The 20,214-nt window shown below is 42.6% G+C and overlaps 1 protein-coding gene across 6 annotated transcripts in view; it reads left to right on the forward strand.

Annotated features, from left to right (window-relative positions):
• The window catches only part of OSBPL6 (oxysterol binding protein like 6), a 178,378-nt gene that overhangs the window by 120,042 nt on the left and 38,122 nt on the right, over positions 1-20,214 (forward strand). For 4 of the 6 annotated variants that reach the window (XM_025182804.2, XM_006119448.4, XM_014571709.3 and 1 more), the window contains 3 exons: positions 2,682-2,756; positions 9,568-9,733; positions 20,040-20,170. In XM_025182804.2, coding sequence (XP_025038589.2) covers positions 2,682-2,756; positions 9,568-9,733; positions 20,040-20,170 — 372 coding nt within the window. The remainder of the gene's footprint in view (positions 1-2,681; positions 2,757-9,567; positions 9,734-20,039; positions 20,171-20,214) is intronic. The other 2 variants (XM_014571707.3, XM_014571710.3) reach the window with 1 other exon arrangement.

The raw sequence follows: 20,214 nt of genomic DNA on the forward strand, positions 1-20,214 counted from the left end.
TTTCTAAAGGGAGTCGACAGGTTGATGCCGTATGAGAGGCCTCCGGTACCGGCATGGGACCTTAACCTGGTCCTGACTGCCCTTATGAAGCCCCGTTCGAGCCCCTAGCTTCATGCTCCCTGACACATCTATCTTACAAGGTAGCTTTCCTTGTGGCCATTACCTCTGCCAGGCGGGTGTCTGAGCTTAAGGCTCTCACCTCAGAACCACCTTACACGGTGTTTTTTAAAGACAAAGTGAGGTTACGTCCACACCCGGGGTTTCTTCCCAAGGTGGTCTCACACTTCCACATGTCCCAGGATATTTACCTGCCAGTGTTTTACCCTAAGCCACACGCGTCGCCCAGGGAACAGGCTCTGCACTGCCTGGACGTTAAGAGGGCGTTGGCTTTTTATATAGATAGGACACGAGAGTTTCGCAAATCAAATCAACTGTTTATTTCAGTGGCAGAAAGGATGTATGGTCAGCCAGTCTCAACGCAGCGTATATCCTTGTGGATTACTTCCTGTATTCGACTGTGCTACGAGGGTGCGAGTAAACCACCGCCGCGCATAACAGCACATTCCACTAGAGCCCAGGCGACGTCGGCGGCATTCCTGGCCTGCGTGCCGATCCTGGAGATCTGTAGGGCAGCAACCTGGTCATCAGTGCACACCTTTGCAGAGCATTATGCAATCACGCAGCTGGCCAGGGAGGATGCTGCTGTCGGGACGGCAGTTCTGTGTTCTGCAGAACGATAAGATAATAGTCACCTTCCGACCCCGCCTCCGGAGGGGGGACACGGCTAGGGACTCACCTAATCAGAATGGACATGAGCAAGCACTCGAAGAAGAAGAAGCGGTTACTTACCTCGTAACTGTAGTTCTTCGAGATGTGTTGCTCATGTCCATTCTGCATCCCACCCACCTCCCCGTGTCGGAAGGAGCCGGCAAGAAGGAACTGAGGGGTGGGAGGGCCAGCAGGGGTATATATGCACCGGTATACCGGCGCCACTCCAGGGGGCTCCCTGCTGGCCCTATGGGTACTGCTAAGGGAAAAAAGCTCCGGAATCCGTGCAGGCGGCGCGCGTACACCTAATCAGAATGGACATGAGCAACACATCTCGAAGAACTACAGTTACGAGGTAAGTAACCTCTTCTTCTAAAAAATGTCTCAGTGCTTGACATGGGAGGAGATGTATGGGATAGGACTTGTGTGCATGTGTAGAATATACACTGATAGACAGAACATCAGATTTTCTAGTCTTTTAAAATGTTGAGATTTCTCAAAATGTCTACTTGAAGGTAACTGCAAAAGAGGAATGCTTTGTAACAGGCACAGAGTTACACTTCATTGAAAAATTATTTCCTTGAATCTGGTGTAATAGAAGGATTTTTTTAAAAAAGTAATTTAGAGTCAGTTAAAAGTTAAATCTGGGCATAAATCTTTTCAAGATCAGGGCTTCAGTAGCGCAAATAAAAAATAAAGGTATGTGACCAGGTATACTGGGCATTTAATACCCCTTGCCATGGTGCATCCTGCCCAAAGCTGGTGTCCTTTTGGAGACAAATAGAAGCAGGTTTAGACCTTTTGGAGCTGCTGACACACACCATCCAGGGTCAGCTGCTCCTGGAACCCAAATGAGAATTGGCCTTCAGCAGCTAGGAGGGCTGGAACTGAGAATAAACCAATCAGAACCCATCAGGCAAGATAAAAAGGGCTGACTGCATCCTCCTCTGGGAGGCAGTTCCGGGTTGGCTGGGCAAGGGAGAAAGAATCTCTGTCCCCTTAACAAGAAAATTAAAAAAGCCAGTTCTAGTCAGAAACCCACCGATGATTGGCCCTTTTATGTTTGAATAAATGAAAGATTATAGTGTTTTATTTTTATTGAATGTAAAGTCTACGTGGTCTTCTTGAATAGGAAATCAATTGATTTCAGGAGATTGCTTTGTGAGATGCCCCAGGGGCTCAGATGAACCTATGACAGTGTATTTATTCGAAGAAAACATTGTTTTCATTGTTCTGGCTTCACCTGAGGTCATTTAAGTTGTTCTGAAGACCCACAACAGAGTTGAACTGAAGTTTTATACTGCATCATTCATTAACGTGAAGAAGGAGGACTTAGAGGTTGAGGAGCTTAGTGGATGGATTGAGGAGAAACTGGACAAATAAATATTGAGAAGGAAATCAAAGAGAGCTAAGGCTGTGCATAGAAAAATGTTTAGATTGTCTAACAGCTGTACAGTATACACTTGCATATTCTATGATTCTGCTGCATGAGCTTCTAGTTTACAAACTATACTGCACATATGGAAACAGAGTTAAACGCTCTGAATAAAATTCATACAACAGATGGTCAGATGACCCAAAATTTAAGTTCTTATTTTGTTTTCTGCCATCCATAGCATAATTTTGTTTTGCTGTCCCATAACTGCATTATGCATATGACAAAGTGTTGTTAGAAATTATTTTTCAGCATTAGTGAGTATGTATTAATCCAACTACTCTGGAGATTATTTTAGCAAAATAACTAGCTATCTAAGTCCCTGTCATACATGCGTGAGAACATGTGAAGTTAGTGAAATTAAAATCCAGTTAAAGACTTTCCCTCTCCCTTTTCTGATCATTTTTCATCTTCCTATATCCCATCTTCCCTGCCCCTCTTTTTTTCTATTCCCTTCTCTTCTCCCCTTCACTGTCAGGAAGGGCCAGCGCTGAAGGGCCAGTTCAGCACATCACGACGCCGGCAGAGAATAGCAGCAGCTGTGGCTACAACAGTGAGTGGATTTAAAATCAAGGGATAGTTTTAAAAACGGGAAGTTGTAGAAGTTGAATATGTAACAACAATACTGAGACTGCCACTTGCAATTCATATAGAGGTGTCTTCATTACCCACTTTTGGGTAGGCCATTTGTGAATGATGAAGTCAACCCTGACTTGTGAAAATAAATTTAATGACCTTGGTTTTCATATCACTTACACCAGCCATATATCAGTGTAACTCCATTGTCTTGAAAGGAATTGTTTCTTCTTTATGCTGGTGTAAGTGGTATTCGAATCGGGCCCTTTTCCCTCAGTATGTATGGCATATTCGGTATAAATTTACAATATATATATATATATATATATAATAAAAAAGCAACCAGAAAATTCAAGGATGTAATTCCATTAAAAGAGTCTGAAAATAGCACACACCAACAAAGCAGAAGTGAGGGGGTTTGTTATTAAGTCCAGCATGAAATTTCCTTGTGCTGTGGTGTTGTGTATATTAATATAAGGATAGGATTTTTTTTCATTTGAAACACTTTTTGTTTACATTCCATAATCCCCAAAAGTCATATTACTGCCACTAGTATCTCTTTTGTTTTTTTTAATCATATGATTGCTTCGTGCAAAAACGCAAAAACTGAGGTTGAGAAATGGAAATGAGAGCTACTGGACAAAACTCTGGGACCTTCACACCTCACAGGATCTGGAGCCCGACCTCCAGCCTTACCCAAATATCTACACTGCATTAAACAACCCTCTAGCCCGAGCCCCTTGAGCCTGAGTTAGCTGGCGTAGGCCAGCCGTGGATTTTTAATTGCCAAATAGCCAGCCTTAAGAGTGGCAGCTGCTCACCCCAATAGTGGTCATGAAATGGAAGCTACAGACTGATGAATACCCCACTGTATCACTTATACTCAGGCCACGTGGGGGATTCTCTTCCCAACCCTATGGGCTAGGAACATCTTTCTTTTTGTAATAAAAGCTTAGATTCTGAGAGAGCTGATAGTACATGCCTAGGAAGGATGGCTGTTCATGTGATCTGAATGGTTAGTTCAAGCCCTAGATCAAAGCAAAAAAAGAGAGACAGTGGATATATTTGAAGTTATGTTTAGCAGAGTGAGGAAAACTGTAGAAAGATAAACAATGAGGAGTCCTGTGGCACCTTAAAGACTAGTGGATTTATTTGAGCATAAGCTTTTGTAGGTAAAAACCACTTAATCAGATGCTTCTTATGCCCAAATAAATCCGCTAGTCTTTAAAGTGTCACAGGACTCCTTGTTTTTGCAGATACAGACTAACTCAGTGACCCCTCTGATATTTGTAGAGAGATAGGTAGAGAAGGCACATTAAAAAAGGAGACTACAGCACATGGTAAATACAGGAGCACTGACCAAGATCAAAGATATGCCCAGTTATGAAGGGAACATCAGAAGAAAATCTAGGGTGTTAGCGATGAGTAGCATAAGGAAAATTTAATCAGTATTTCTTTGTCTGCTGGAAATCGGGGTGGATGACAGATGTGATTTACTGAGGATTTTTTTTTCAGCTGTTGTGGAAAGCAACTTGGAAACTCTCTGAAGGAAACAAACAGTTCATGTCAATTAGCTATTTCTTTGTTTCTGACTGTTGAATAATGTTCTCTCAAGCAGTCAGCAAAGTGTCTATTTGTTTTGCTCATGTAAATGGATCTTTCTTGCAAAGTGTATGATTATAAATGCCTGTAAAATGCAAATACTGATTCTAGAAGACATTTAAAATGTTATTTACCCAGGAAACCTCATTTCAGATGCATGATCTGGTTTTCATCCAATTTTTTCATCTGGCCAGCCAAGATACAAGGCTCTAGAGTTGGTGTTCAGAACTTGGGGAATATGAAGAGGTCCAGTGAGATAGCAGCTACTTTCCCTTTCTTTCTAGTAGATGGGGAGTGTGCCCTGAACTTTTTAACTCTTGTAACAGGGGGGCCACAGAATGGAAAAAGTTGAGAAACATTAGTCTAGGGTGTATTTGCTCAGTGTTGCAACCTAATATCCAATGTGTTCCTTGTATATTTTTCTAACCTCTAGGTGGCAAAGCCTTTGAGATTAATTTATGTTATTTTCTCTGTCGTGAAGACACTAGCATCTTGTGGACTTGAGTGACGATAGGTTGACAGAATTCTTAGAAGATTTTGCAAATACGTTCTCTGACCTACGAATTGAAATGCTTTGTAAAAGAAGTGCGACTATCAGAGTCTATTTGTAAAATAGTGAAGTTCCAATTGACTGTTGAGAGAAATGGTGTTAGCATAGTACAAAATGGAGGTTGCTGAATGTAGTGTGATAGTGCTGCAGTTTGCCGGAGAAAAGGATTTGCTCTGTTGTCCCTGTGAATAAAGACATTACTCATTATTGTGAGTCTGAAAATAAAATCTGATGAAAGATCATCATTGCTTGCATACTTAAAAACAAGAACACGAGAAAAGAGCTTAGAGGCTAAATTAAATTTGCAATAGATGGGTGTTACAAGAACATTATTTTGCACACAGTAGATACCTGGAAATCTGGGAAGGGTTAGCGAAGGAAGATATGCTGATAGAGCATACTGAGGGGTAGAATGAAAGGTGATTAAGTTATCTAAGAGATGTTAGAGAATTCCACCAATGTCAGAAACGTATAATGCATAGTGATTAGGCATGGTTCCCTGCAAAGATCAAACAAGTTGTTCTCTAATCCAGACAGCTAATCAACTAAGGAACCATCGCAACTGTTCTTGGCAGTTTAAGTAATCTGTTGATAAAGTCAATAGTAATATGAATTTTATGTTGCCTACTGCTCTACAGGAAGTTTCAGAAAACATAATCTATACTTTGGGTCCATTTTTCATATCTGAACACATAAATTACTCTCTAGAATTTAGGTTTTCATCTTCTGTGTTTGAGGAATTTAATTAGTGTTTGAATGCCTAAAATAGACATTGAAGTGATTAACACTGCTTTGGGTAGCAAAATATGATTCTGAATGCCTTTTGATCCCCAAGTTTAAAAATGAGCTCCGGGAGTCAGATGTTTCTACATATGTGTATATATTAATGTGTGTGTGTATTATGTAATCTAATGTAAATAAAGTATTCTCTCTATGTGTGTATTAGGGATGTTAGATATTGTGTAATTGAATAGTCATGTAACTGCACGTCACGGAGTGCCCCGCCCTGCACGGTCCCGGGCTTGGGCCGTGATGCTCCCAGTTAAATGCAGGCCCTGAGGGCTAGTCCAAAGTAACTGCAGGCCCAGAGGCTGAGTTCAAAGCAAACGCAGGCCTTAAGGCCTAGTCCAAACGAACGCAAGTCCTAAGGCCTAGTCCACACTCTGGGTGGGTGGGTTAGGGGGGTCTGGGCCCTCCCTCTCCTCTGGACCCCAACCCAGGGCCCTGTTGGTGGTGGGTGTTTCCCACCACTGACTTGGCGGGGAGATCTCCCCGAAACGCGCCGAACCCACAGAGGGATTCCCTGCCCCCTGCCCTGGGTTGCTTCCTACCCCAGCCCTGTGGCTGATGGAGACCCCACCTGCAGGAGCTGGGCTGGCAGCAATCGTGCTGTTGGCAGGTCCGGCATCTATGGCAGCAGCGACAGGGTTGTCCACCGTGGCGGGGTGGGCTGCCCCCTGGGGTCGGCGTTGCAGGCGTGCTTGGCCGGGGGACTGTAGTGACGACGACGGCAGGCCCGGTGGCTCTTGCTCCGGCGGCCAGGCTGGCTCTGGCTCCGGAGGTTGGCTCAGAGTTCCTCTCTCCCTGGAGGCCGGTCTCAACTGAGCTGTTTCCCTGGTCTTTATACCTGGCCTGCAGTTGGAGCATGTCCGACACTGCTGTGGGAGTGGGGCCTGCACAGGCCAGCTGGCCAGCTGGCTCCCCCCTTGGCCAGTGAGGGGCTGGACCGCCCTGTCACACTGCATAAAATGTTATCAGTTACATTACTATGCGATAGTTCCCGAGGCGTGTTTGTGTTCCAAGGAGCCCCCTATCATTCCTCACTGCTGCCTCTTTATCAGAGGCAGCAGCATAGGGTTTCATGCAGGAGCTGGTCTGTGAGTGGAGCCAGTTTAAAAACCAGCTTCCTGAATAGACCAGCTGCCTCCTGCCCTGTGCTGATGCCTCTGATACAGCAGCACTGGGTGGCAGCAGCCACTGTCCACGGTGGGGAGCGTCAGAGCTCCTTACGAGCAGAGATTGATCCGTGAGATGCGGAACAGTCTCTGTCCATGGGGACCTTGAACCCCCTGTGGATAGGGGCTGCTACCACGAAACAACTTCTGCCCAAGGGTGGAATTTCTGGCAGGTGGGGTCGCACCAACTGTGCGCTTCGGGACACGGCTTGCTTTTCATCCCGTGCCCCGGATGCTAAGGGAGTGAGGGGAAAGTACTTGCATTCCATCCGTGCCCCTCACACCTGGCTGGTGAATGGAGCTCACCAGCGAAGTGTGAGAGGCATGCACAAAATGCAAGTACTTTCCCCTCACTCCCTTAGTGTCCAGGGCACGGGATGAAAAGCAAACCATGTCCTGGAGCGCACAGCTGCTGCCCCTCCCATCCGCCTGCCCGAAATTCCACCCTCGCTTCTGCCTTTGGTAGGCCCAGGCTCGCTTTGTGGCAACCTGCCCTGCCCTCTTTTCCCCACTTGCTGCTGCCTCTGATAGAAGCAGTAGGGGAGAGGGGGGAGGCATTGTGGAGTTGGTGCTGCGGGGATCTGGCTTTTAAGCCAGCTCCTCCCAGCACTGGCTTCTGCCTGCAGAAGGGTCAGGCAGGTCTTTGAGAGCCAATATATGCAGGGAGCTGGCTTGAAAGTTGGCTCCCTGCGTGTATTAACTCCCACATCCCACCTTCACCATCCATGAAGCTGCTTCTCTATCAGAGGCAGCAGCACAGGGGCGGAGAGGAGCATGAGGATCCAGTGCTTGTGGGGAGCATGCTTAAAACCAGCTCCTCATGGGCACAGGCTCCCACTCCCCCCTCATGGCTGCCTCTGTGTGGATTAACCGATAAGAATTAAACGCTAAGCCTAGGTTTATCAGTTAATTGTTTACTTGACTATTTGCTAACATCCCTAGTGAGTACATAGATATTTCATATGTATTATATATGTAACTATATAATACATATGCATTACATATATTTACATTGTATGTAAAATACAAAACACATTAAATATGTTTATATACACACATTTACTGTATATGCAGAAATATAGACTGGAGAAAAAAAGTGGCATTATATAATAAATTAAAAAGAAGCATATTTGTTCTTTTTGATACAAGAGACTTAATATGACTTGGTAAAATATCTTTTTCTGAATTTTATATAAGGTGTGCTTTAAATAAAAATTAGGTTTTGTTTTTGATAACATGAGCATTCATATACAAAAAGAACTTACACGATTTTATATATTACCAGGGGGTGGTACCCCCTGCTTGCAGTGCTCTCCAACCCCCTCTCTGGGGGTAGGCAGCCCTTGTGCTCTTCACCCGGCTGCCAGGGAGGGCCAGGCCAAGGTGTGGCATCCCTGGCCTACCCTGGCTCTCTCCCCTTGGCTTCTGGGCTCCCCTTAGGTTGGGCCAGCCCAATTCTTGCTGCCATGGCCCTGGGCCAGGCTAAGGCAGGCCCGGCTCTCTCCCAGAAGCTGCCGGGGGACTGGGCTATGCCGAAGCTGCAGCTGGCTTGGCTGTCTCCCTCTGGCCACCAAGAGGTTGGGTTCGGCTGAGCTGAGGCCATGTCTGGTCTGGCTCTCTCCCTTTGGTGACCAGGGGGCTGAGTTGGGCCGGGGTCCAATCTGGCCTTGCTCTCTCCCTCTGGTTGCTGGGGGGTTGAGCCGGGCCATGGGCACAGCTGGCCTGCCCCCCCCTTGGAGAGAGGAAGGCCACGCAGTCGTCCCCCCTCCCCCCCCCCCCGGTCCCGGTCCCGCCGTCTGATGAAGGGGGAAGGCATGCGGCTCACCATTCCATCCTCTCTCCCCACTCCCGATGAGGGGGAAAGGCCATGCAGCTTGTGGCTCCGCGCCCCCTCCCCCGAGGTGGGAGGGTGCCCGGTTCCCAGCCCTCTAGGAGAGGGGGAGAGGGGAGGCTGCCTTGCTCGCTGTCAGACTACTGGGAAGGGCAGGAGGAGGCAGGCTGAGGGTGGAGGGAGGGTCTGAGGGCAGAGGGGAGGGGCTATGGGATATCAGAGTGATGTGATTATGTCGCTCTATTGTCCTACAGGAAAAAGTTTTTTTTAATAGAGAGATGTGACATGCAGATGAACTATACAGTAAATTTCAGTGAACTGAATAATAATCTCTGGGTTTAACAACACTCTTCAAAGTCTGCAAATAATATTCTGTGCGGGAATATTTAGCTACATTTCCAGATTGATGGAGATACCAATATATTTAAAATGTTGATATTGTGGCCATCAAATTATACTTTATAGGTTACTAACGGTTAGAATATAAAGCAACATTAATGGTTTAATTTTCCAATTTCTGCCAAATCTTATGAAATGCTATGTTAGGGTAAATTGTATAATTAGAGCTAAAGTGCATCTTTCTCTCTCGCCTTAGCTATCACCCCTCTCTCCTTCCCTGTGTCACTTGTCTGTTTCACTGAAGGATTTAAAGAGACCCAGGGAATTTTGTATAGCTACTGAAACTTGAGGCTCCAAAAGATATATGTTCTCATATTTTTTTTAAATCGCTCACAGTGAAACTAGTGTTTTGTTCTATGAATAAAGTGTGTGGTGTTTTTGTTCTGTGCATTCTGTGAAAGTGGATATAGTTCTATACAGTAGCTGTTTTCTTTGTTGAATCTCACTGTAGGTCCCTTTCAGTGCTACAATGTCACCAGTTCGCCTCCACTCATCCAACCCCAATCTTTGTGCAGACGTTGAATTTCAGACTCCTCCAAGCCAGGTAGCTGACCCCTTGGAATGTTCCATGGAGTACATCAAACTCCAAGAAGAGTTTTGCCTCATGGCGCAGAAAGGTAATGAAAAATGTACAACCTGCATCTTACAAAAACTACTGTTTTTACATGTATACTGCTCATGGTCAGAACTTGTATCTGGATCAGAAATAAATTGTATGATAATCTTTTATCCATATTTGGTTCAGATGAAGATCATATAGATTCAGTTTATAATATTTTCTGTGCATTAGGTACATATGTAGGGATAGGTGAATCCAGTATCACTGGAGATTGTGTGAACCTCCTGAGCTATTATGGGGTGGGGGGCCTTGCAAAACTTGTCTGATTTTGCATGTACTTTTTTCTGTTTATATACAGCTATTTTTTCCCCTAGGATAACTGAAAATCCACTGTCTCTAATGATCTTGTACATACATGATACACCTGTGGAAATTATCAAGTTATGCTGGTATATGAATGGATTTCAGCCTGTAGGCTGGAAATTTAGATTTTTAAAAAGTCTTTTAAAATATTGAAATATAAAATGAAGTAGTCATACATAAGCCACTCCAGCATGTGCATGAATTGATGCATTTCTCAGGTGGCTGAAAGATCTTGCCTCATATTTCACTCCAGAGCCATTTACTAGTTACTTTATTAATACACACAGACTATGTATACACTACAAGCTTTTTGGGCAAAACCAGTCATTTTGTGCAAAAACCAGTGGAGTGTCTACACCTCCAGTGCGTTTTTATGCAAAAGAACCCAAATAGTAAATCGACAGGACAGAGGGCTTTTGCCAGTAGAGTTATTCCTCTCCCCATGAGGAATAACGCCTTTTTGCGCTATAGCTCTTGCACAAAAAGGCATATGTGGACGTTCCGCAGTGGTTTCTTGTGCCAAAAGAGCCTATCAGAGAAAGCACAGGTGATCTGATGGCCATTCTGTTAATGTCAATTAGAGCTTTCTTGTGCAAGAGCGTCCTTGCAGTGTGGGCGCTCTCTTACACAAAAACACATGGCTTTTGCTATGTGCTTTTGAGGTGTGGACACGCTTTTGCGCAAGAAGTGTTTGCGGAAGATCTCTTCCGCAAAAAGCTTCTTGCTCAAAAACCCTGCAGTGTAGACAAAGCCATACTGTTGTGGCTATATCATAAATGCACTGTGGCAATTTTTCTGTCTTTTGTCTAGTAATATATCATTTACAGCATCTTTTAATATTATTTATTTTTGTTTTTTTGCTTCTGTCTGCAGAGTTTACACACAATACTGACTGGGTTAAGATTAAATGACGGCCAAAGTGCATCAAAGGAACAGTTTGTCTGAGATTCAGACAGCAACCAATATCATTGTTTTGGGGAATTCCACTTTTGAATACATTAGAGTGAAAATCAGGAATGGGATAAATTAAGCTTGTTGGAAAACCAGAGCTATTTATCTCTATGGGAAAATGAGCTGGATTGAATTGTACCTTGTTCATCTTTTTAAGTGCATCTCTATTTAGTTCTCATGATAAAATCTTTATTGATGATGATATTGTCAATGGTAGAAAGAATCATTTGATTTTATTATTTATTATTTGTATTATTGTATCACTTAGGACTCTATTGTGCTACTCTCTGAACCAAGATAGAACAAAAGGTGCCTGCCCCAAACAGCTTACAATCTAAGTATAAGACAAGAGTCAACAAATGGATACAAACAGATTGAGGAGGGGAACGTATAAGGAAACAATTCAGACAGTATCATTATGAATGATAGATTGTGGTGTCAGCACACTAGCAACCTATCGAATTTCAAGTTTTTTAAGCCTCCTGGCAGAGGAGGAAAAGGAGTTTATTTTCTGAATGTTTACAGGGCATTTCTCACATGCCTGAGGAGCAGCATGTGAGAGAGCACAAAAGTGCTTGTCTGAAATTTTCCCACATAGAATTTGCAGAGCTAGCAGTTAGGAAAAAAAATCTTTAATTATAAGTTGAGAAAAGAAGAACTGGCAGCCATTGAGAGGGAGGAAATACTGAACTGCCTAAAGACCACTTTACACACACTTTGCTGATTATAAGTACACTCTGGCTATGTGTACACTGCAGGCTTCTTGCACAGGAACGGTTGTTCTTGTGCAAAAATTTGCGGAGCGTTCATACTACAAGCCTGTTCTTGCACAAGAAAGTTTACAGTAGTCGTCAGAAGAGAGGGCTTTTTGTGCAAGAGTTATTCCTCTCCCCACAAGGAATAAGTCTTCTTGTGTAAGAGCTCTTGCGCAAAAAGGCTAGTGTGGACAGAAACAGAGGTTTCTTGCACAACAAACCCCTATGGCTAAAATGGCCATTAGCACTTTCTTGCGCAAGAGAGCATCCACACTGCCATGGACGCTCTTGAGCAAAAGCACATGGCAGTGTGGACGCGCTCTTGCTCAAGAACTCTTGCGCAAGAACTCTTGCGTAAAAAGTTCTTGCACATGAAGCCTGCAGTGTAGACATAGCCTCTATATTTTTGTTTTGACATGTTCACTTTAAAACTTACTATGCTATGTAGCAATTATTTGTCATCTGTACCCTTAAGGTTTCATCACTCTAGTGGAATACCGTCCATAGTATATATTCTAGATATACAACTTTTCTTCCATCCCACAAATTCAGTGGAGAATTAGCTAAGTAATTGCATTAAGCTTTTGAAGAAAGACTATGTGTAACATGACTAAAGATCTCTCTCATCTTGTACCTTGTATATGTGTAGGTATGTGCATGTTGGATATAATATAAGGACACAAGTAGGTTTGAATAATCTTTTTTTACCAGTCTTAATAGAAGTTATTTCTATTTCACTGTCCACCCTGCTAGTTCCAAGATTTAATGTATTGGATTTTAAGATGAACTTTTAACAGTCGTGCATCATTTTTCATTAGTTTTTTTAGCCTGCAAAAGTAAAAAATGCTTCCATAAATAATTAAAACTAGTGCTTCTTTAGTAGGCTCATTATGAGGTTACTGTCTTTGGTTCATCAAGTTTTCTCTTTGATAATAGTAGTTAGATAATAAGTCATATTTATTCTAGAATTAATTAGGAGTAAAGCATAAAATCTAACAGGCCTATTGCTTACAATTTAATGTCTTTGAACAAGCATTTCCCCTAAAATAATGCCTCACATGAATATATACAAAATAATATTAAATATATGACTTTAAATGCATATTAATATTCAAGAATAAATTGTTCTTATATTCCTAATTACTTTATAATTTTATGTCATGTCAGACTTGAAATCTTTATGCTTCAAGTATTTCTCACACAACTTTGAAACTAGCAGACCCTATATTGATTTTACTGAGGTGTGACCTAAATTAGCACCAGTAGGAAAGGAAATTTAGTACCTTTTGCAATGTATCCTTCTCTGAGATGGACTACATTTATCTTAACAGGTTAGGACAGGAAATGAAAAAATACAGTGCCACGTTGAAACTAGAGCAGGGATTTAGGTAAATAAAATGTAATTACTTGTTTTGAAATTTGATCAGAATACATGAGTTAACAGCTGTACTCTTGGCAACAAGTGTCATTTCACAAGTGGTCAGGACGTTGGCTGTATGCCTCAGATCTGGCAGGTCTCCCTTTGTAGCCCTACAACGATGCTGAAACAAAGCTTTAACTCTGATTCACAGGGAAGAATAACTACAGCTCAAGCTCCGGGGAAAGATTCTGATTGTCAACAATTAAACATGTAAGAATAGTTTCTTAACACGTGGCTGTACAATAAGCCTCTGAGACTTTTAACGCTCACAGTCCAGGAGTCATCTTGTGGCTTTGTTGGTTTGTTAAACATTAAAGTCACATTTTACATTTCTTGCCTTTATTTTAACCGCAGCTGTCAAAAGCCAGACCCAAGAACACATGTGGTCTGGTTGATGCTGAAATCCAGCCCACACCTTTATGAAACTGATATATGAACACGAGGCTGCCAGTTGCTTTGGCAGTGCTGACATGTGATGTAGAGTCTGTTGCTCCTGGATTTGATGCAGCAGAGGTAGATGATTCAGAGTTTGTGAAGTGGGAATTGGAGGCAAACTGAAAAATATGAAGTAGGATTACCAGGTCTGGTGATTTTATCACAAGTCTCACAATATTTGGTAGTTTTCTTAAAGCCCCAGTTCCTGAAGTTACATTATTATTTCAGAAGGCCTGTTTTTAAAATGTCATGATTTTAGGATGGTTTCATAGTTTTTGAAGAGCTGGCTTATGATTTCTGATTGTGTGGGGTTGGCTCTAGTCAGTGGTGTTGATGTAGGGTTGCCACTGTATATCATAGTAGCTGCAGAATTATTAATTGGAAGAAACCTGAGATTTGGCGGAAGAAAGGAACAGACTGTGGTGATTTTCAATGTACCTAGGATTGCACATCTCCTTATTACACACTGCCTTCTGCAAGAGGAAGACTTGCTTGAGCTTAATTTGGTGTTAGCCACCCAAACGATCACCTTTAGACTCTGCCACTCCTGTCTTTGATTAGCAAATAAGTACACCTTGGTCCCTTAGTCCTCTGGAAGCATCCCTCTGTAATGACCAATCCCTGATTCACTAATCGCTCAGGCTATGTCTACACTGCAGGCTTTTTGTGCAAGAACTGTTTTGTGCAAGAGCACGTCCACACTGCCATGTGCTTTTGTGGAAGACGTGCTTTTGCGCAAGAGCATCCATAGCAGTGTGGATGCTCTCTTCCGCAAGAAAACTCTGATGGCATTTTAACCATAGGGGCTTCTTGCACAAGAAATTCATGTTGCCTGTCTACACTATCATCTTGTGGAAGAGCTCTTGTGCAAGAGGGCTTATTCCTTGTGGGGAGAGGAATAACTCTTCCGAAAGAAGCCCTGTTTTCTGGCGCTATACTGTAAATTTACTTGCACAAGAACATGTGTGCAGTGTAAACAGCCAGCAAGTTTTTGCACAAGAACGACTGTTCTTGTGCAAGAAGCATGCAATGTAGACACAGCCTCACAATAATGCCAGATCTGCTGTCTGCAAGGGAACAGTGCACATACCAGCTTGAATGATTAAATTCAGGATCCTTGTAGAATACCAGATAACTCAAATATAGTCATGGTTAAAACAACAAGTTTATTATCAAAGATTTGAGATTCAAGACATAAAGAGTAAGGATAATGGAAACAAAACAGCTACAATTTGTAAAGACTAAACTAACAGGCTAGCCTCCTGTCTAAAGACATTTATCTCACCCAGATATCCTTTGCAGTGTTTCCAACCAGGATATGTTGTGTTTTCTTAATCATGAATGTAATCACACTGCCCAATGTCTTCCTAGGTGTAGGCTTAAGGAATGTTTTCCTTGCCTTCCCCTTATATCTTCCAAACTTCATTGTTTGTACCTCAGAGTCAGGATGACCCCTGTAGTTTCTTCTCATGTGTACTACCTCCTTGTAAATTCTCCCCTCTAGGAATGTCATTGAGTCGACAACTGTACGATTAACCAATAAGCCTAGGCTTGTTAATTGCATGCATTCTCCCCCTTGCTGCTTCTGAATTAGCCAGCTTAAAAGCCCATTCCTCCCTGCACCAGCTCCACGGTGCTGCCTGTTCCTGTCCCCGGTGTTGTTGCCTCTGTCTGAGGTAGCAGCGGGGCGGTGGGCAGGGGAGGCTGTCGCAAAGCAGCCTCTGTCCGTGGTGAGCCTGGGCCTGCCATGTACAGAGGCTGCTCTGTGGTACCAGCCCCTGTCCATGTGGAACTTTGACCCCCCCACAGACAGAGGCTGCTGCCACCCCGTGCTGCTGTCTCTGTATCAGAGGCAGCAGTGCAGGGTGACAGGCAGTTAGTCTGAGTGGGGAGCTGATTTTTAAACTGGCTCCCCTCACAGACCAGCTCCCGGCTGCCACCTCGCACTGCTGCCTCTGATATAGAGAGAGCAATGTGGGGTGGCAGGGGGCTCCCTAGAAGGGGGACCAGGAGTGCACTGGCTGCCACGCCACTCCCAGGAATTATTGAATAGTCATTTACTGCTAAGAATTCATGCAGTTACAGGACTATTCAATTACACTATATCTAACATCCTTACTCCCCTCCCCCAAGCACTGACTTCCTTTGTAAATGACTGTCAATTGTGTTAAGTTTCAAATGCTTAATTGATATGACAGACAGGAGAATAACCATCTTTGTCCCACAGAAACTCTGTTTGTCAGCTCTGCCTTGATGTAGACCTTAGGAGCATGTTTTCAGTAAACGTACATAACTCCTTATGTAGTATTTGCACACACATTTCACAATTTTTAATGACCAGTGTGACTTTGGCTTTCATTTTGAGACTTCACATGATCTGAAAATGATCTTGACAAACTGAAGAAATGGTCTGAAATAAAAAGGATAAAATTCAAAAAGGACAAATGCAAAGTACTACACTTAAAAAGGAATAATCAGTTGCACACACAAAAAATGGGAAATGACTGCCGAGGAAAGCGTACAGGAGATAATAGAGGATCACAAACTAATTATGAATCAACAATGTAATACCATTGCAAATAAAGTAAACATTATTCTGGGATGGATTGGCAGGAGTGTTGTCAGCAAGACACGAGAAAAATAATTCTTCAGTATTGTTCAGGCCTCAGCTGGAATATTGTGACCAGTTCTAGGCATTACACTTGTAAACAAATTGATGAAAGTCCAGAGGAGAACAACAAAAATATTATTAATGGGTTAGAAAACGTGAGCAATGAGGGAAGATTGAAAAGAAATTGGGTTGGTTTTGTCTGGAAAAAAGAGAAGACTGACGGGGGATATAATAGCAGTCATCAAGTATGGAAACATTTGTCATATGGAGGAGGGCAATAAATTGTTCTCAACTACTGTTCTCAACTACTGAGAGCAGGAAAAGAAGTAGTGGGTTTAAATTGCAACAAAGGAGATTTATTAGAACTTAGGAAAAGCTTCCTAGTTGTAACGGCAGCTAAGCACTACTACAAGTTACATAGGAAGGTTGTGGAATCTCCATGTGACCTGTTCTCAGAAAACTCCCATGAGGAACACCAGTCAGGAATGGGTTAGATAATAACTAGTCTGGCCTGAGTGCAGGTGACTGGACTAGATCACTTATCAAGGTCCCTTCTAGTCCTAAATTTCTATGATTCTGTGATAATCTTTGGAGAACCACAATGTATCACGCAGGGCTACCCTTACACATATGAAGAATGTGCAGCTACGTAGGGCACCTGAAAAATTTGGGGCACCACCGGGTCTTAATGTCCAACTACCTGCTTTTCCTGTGCTTGGTCCTGTGGCTCTACTTCCTCTGGAAATCATCTAATTAACTTAAAACTGAAAAAGTCTGCCAGACCTATTAGCAGAACAGTGAACTGTGAAAGAGCCATTCAAATGTTAATTAAACCATTTTAACAGGTATTTGCCAACCGCAGATATATACTGTCAGTTTCTGAATTTGCTGCGCTAGTCTACAGGACCTTCGTTTACATTTTGCTTTAAAACTATTTTATTGGTGTATTGATGAAGATTATAAAATCACATTTCTAAAAAATTATCATTCCTTCTCCTCCTCCTTCCCCCACCCCATTTTGGGGATAGGAGCACCGGCTTAATAGTACTGTGTAGAGGCTCATAAATCCTAAGAATGGCCCAGTTACCATTATTAAGTGGTATACCCCTTGCCATTAGGCACTGAGGAGTTTTTAGGATCACAGAGACAAATTAAAGGCCTGATGCAAAGACCCCATTGACTTTAATAGGAATTGGATTTGGACCCAGCATAACTGACTACATTTTACCAAATAAATTAGGAAATCTGGAGATTCTGACTTATTGTGTTGGCAAGCTTATGAGACCTGCAATAGGCAAAGAGAGACGTGAATTATTCCCTTAGAACAGTGGTCATCAGCCAGTAGATCAGGATCTACTGGTAGATCTTGAAGCCTCTGACAGGTGATCCTGACTGGTTTGGCCAGGAAGCTATCAAGCGCTGGCACTTCAGTTGCCCCTCCACCCACTGTCACGCTGCTCCTGCCTTCTGCCTTGGAGCTGCCCCCTGGGAGCCTCCTGCTTGCTGTGCAGGGTATCCGTCCTCCCCCCCACTCCTTTACCCTACACAGATCTCTATCACTCTCACATACTGTATGTTTCTGTCATTCTCACAAACACACACTGTCCTTCACTTTCATCTCCTGACTGAACACGAGCCGTCTCAGTTAAATGGTGCTCAGCCAGAGCCTGCTTCCTGAACCCCTGTTCCAGTCCTGAACCTCCTCCTGAGCCCAACCTCATGCCCCAGACATGAGTCTCCCTGCACCCAAACTCCTTCCCAGAACTTGCATCCCAGAACCCCTCCTGGACCCCAATCCTCCACCCTGGGCTTAGCCTGGAGTCCCTCCCACACTCCAAACCCCTTGGTCCAAGACCAGAGCTTGCACCCCAACCCTCTTTCTAGCCTGGTGCAAATGAGTGAGGATGGGGAAGGAAGGCGGATGAAGTGAGCAGGGTGAGGCCTTGGAGAAGGGGTGGAGCAGGGGCAGGACCTCAAAGAAGGGATGAGAAGGAAGTGGGGCAAGGGTATTTGGGTTTGAGGTAAATCTTACATTGCATTTAAAGTGAAAAATATGGTTAAAAAGGTTGGAGACCACTGCCCTAAAATAACAGCATGTTTGAAACATGTGGAGGGAGGATGGGAAAAGGGAAGGAGATCTGAAATATATTGAGTTCATTTCACACACAAAATATATCCTAACCAATCAGTTGAACTTTGTATTTTCAGTTCAGGGACCAAAACTAACAGTGTCTAGAGACAGATCCACCAGATAAACTGGATGCATCTGATATAAAATTTTCATTTTGAATTGAGAACACATGCATTTTTGGTGATTCTGTTTTAATATGCAAAAACTTGTTTTTTTTATTTGATCATGAAATAAGTATATTTATAAATATCAGGTTAATTTATTGATGAAATATTCTCCTAAGTGCAAATATTGAATTCAATGGGATTGTCTCCATTTATGAGGGAGAAAATTTGGCCTTCCATGTATAACTTCCACATTTTGGGTCACATTTTTCAGAAGAGAGTAATGTCTGTACTTACAGAAATATGGAGAGGTACAAGTGTTTAATGAAGGAAAATACTTTCATGAAAGAAAGGAAAAATTGAGCTTTTTAAATTCACACAGAAGCAGTTAGTATAACGCTTCAAGAATTTGAGTAAGTTGCAGTGACCATTTCAATGATTCATGTCTAATTAGTAAGGTTTCAGGAGCCAGTATGTATTTCTTGATTCTATCCTGCAAATATATGGGGGAAACAATTAAAAAACCAATAAAAATTGGAGAGAGGTAGGGATGAGGGGCAGAATTTTCTTGAAAAAATAAGTGTTTTTTACCTTATAGTTTTTTTAATTCTAAAAGAGACAGCGTCTTAAAAGCAAAGGAGCATACGTTTTATGTATGAGAAAGGTCAACTTTTATTTTCCTTCATCTATGGGTTTCTATGTTGAAACGGTCATTCAGAAAAGATTCTGATGTTTTAATGTTCCATATCTGAGCACATGGGCTGATTTATTTCAAGTGTTTCACATACTTGTAAAACATCTCTTTTTCATTATTATTGGGGGGAGGGGTTGAAAAACACATGAGTGTTTCTGATTGCAAGGAATGCATTGCTAAACTACATTTAGCAATGATCAGAAGTGTTCTTTTCCCTAGTAACAGGGTTCTTTTCATATGTACGTATGTTTCTTTTGAAGGAAGGCTTTAAATAATTGGATTTGAAATAATCATGCTAACACTATGTTGTGATGATATGCCACAGTGACACACGAGCTGCAAACAGTCTTACACAACTTACATTGTATGGGCTCTGTGTACTATAATGTTGGCTAATACATGAAATGGGAAAAACATACCACCCACTGCTTCCCTCCACAGTGTTAGATCATCAAAGGTTCTGTTTCAGGATCAAAGTAATCCTCTTTGGTAATGCAGTATTAAATCACTATAGAACATAAATGCAGTTTGAAAAAGAAAAATTAAGGAACAAGCTAATTTGCTTTACAAAGAGGAGGAGAAATAGCTTTAGGCCCAAATATTCAAAAGAATATGTGAACTTTTACACATACCCAACTTGCATATGCACAACCACCAATATGTGCACATAAGACAAGAGTATGTGCAAGCTCGCGTGTGTGTGTGTGCATGCCCACACACCAGTCTCAACTGATGCATGTGTACAGTCAGTTTAGGCACAGACTCTTGAAAATTTGGGCTTTCGTTTCTTATGTCTATAAATTTGGGATGTGTGCATCACAACTATTATTATTGATTACAAGCAAGGTGTATTACTTTGTCTCAGGAAATATTTGTTTTTTGTTTTTTCCTTTCCTCCAGTTCATTCTCTTTTGAAGTCTGCCTTTAACAGCATAGCCATTGAGAAAGAGAAGCTTAAGCAGATGGTGTCAGAACAGGATGTAACAGGCCACAATGCACAAATATCATGTCTCAGACAATCACTTTCTCAGGTATTGCCCTTGGTTTGCGGAATTTCGTGCCTTGCCAAATGCCT

The sequence above is a fragment of the Pelodiscus sinensis genome, chromosome 7, assembly GCF_049634645.1.
Source record: "Pelodiscus sinensis isolate JC-2024 chromosome 7, ASM4963464v1, whole genome shotgun sequence".
NCBI classification, from domain to species: domain Eukaryota; kingdom Metazoa; phylum Chordata; order Testudines; family Trionychidae; genus Pelodiscus; species Pelodiscus sinensis.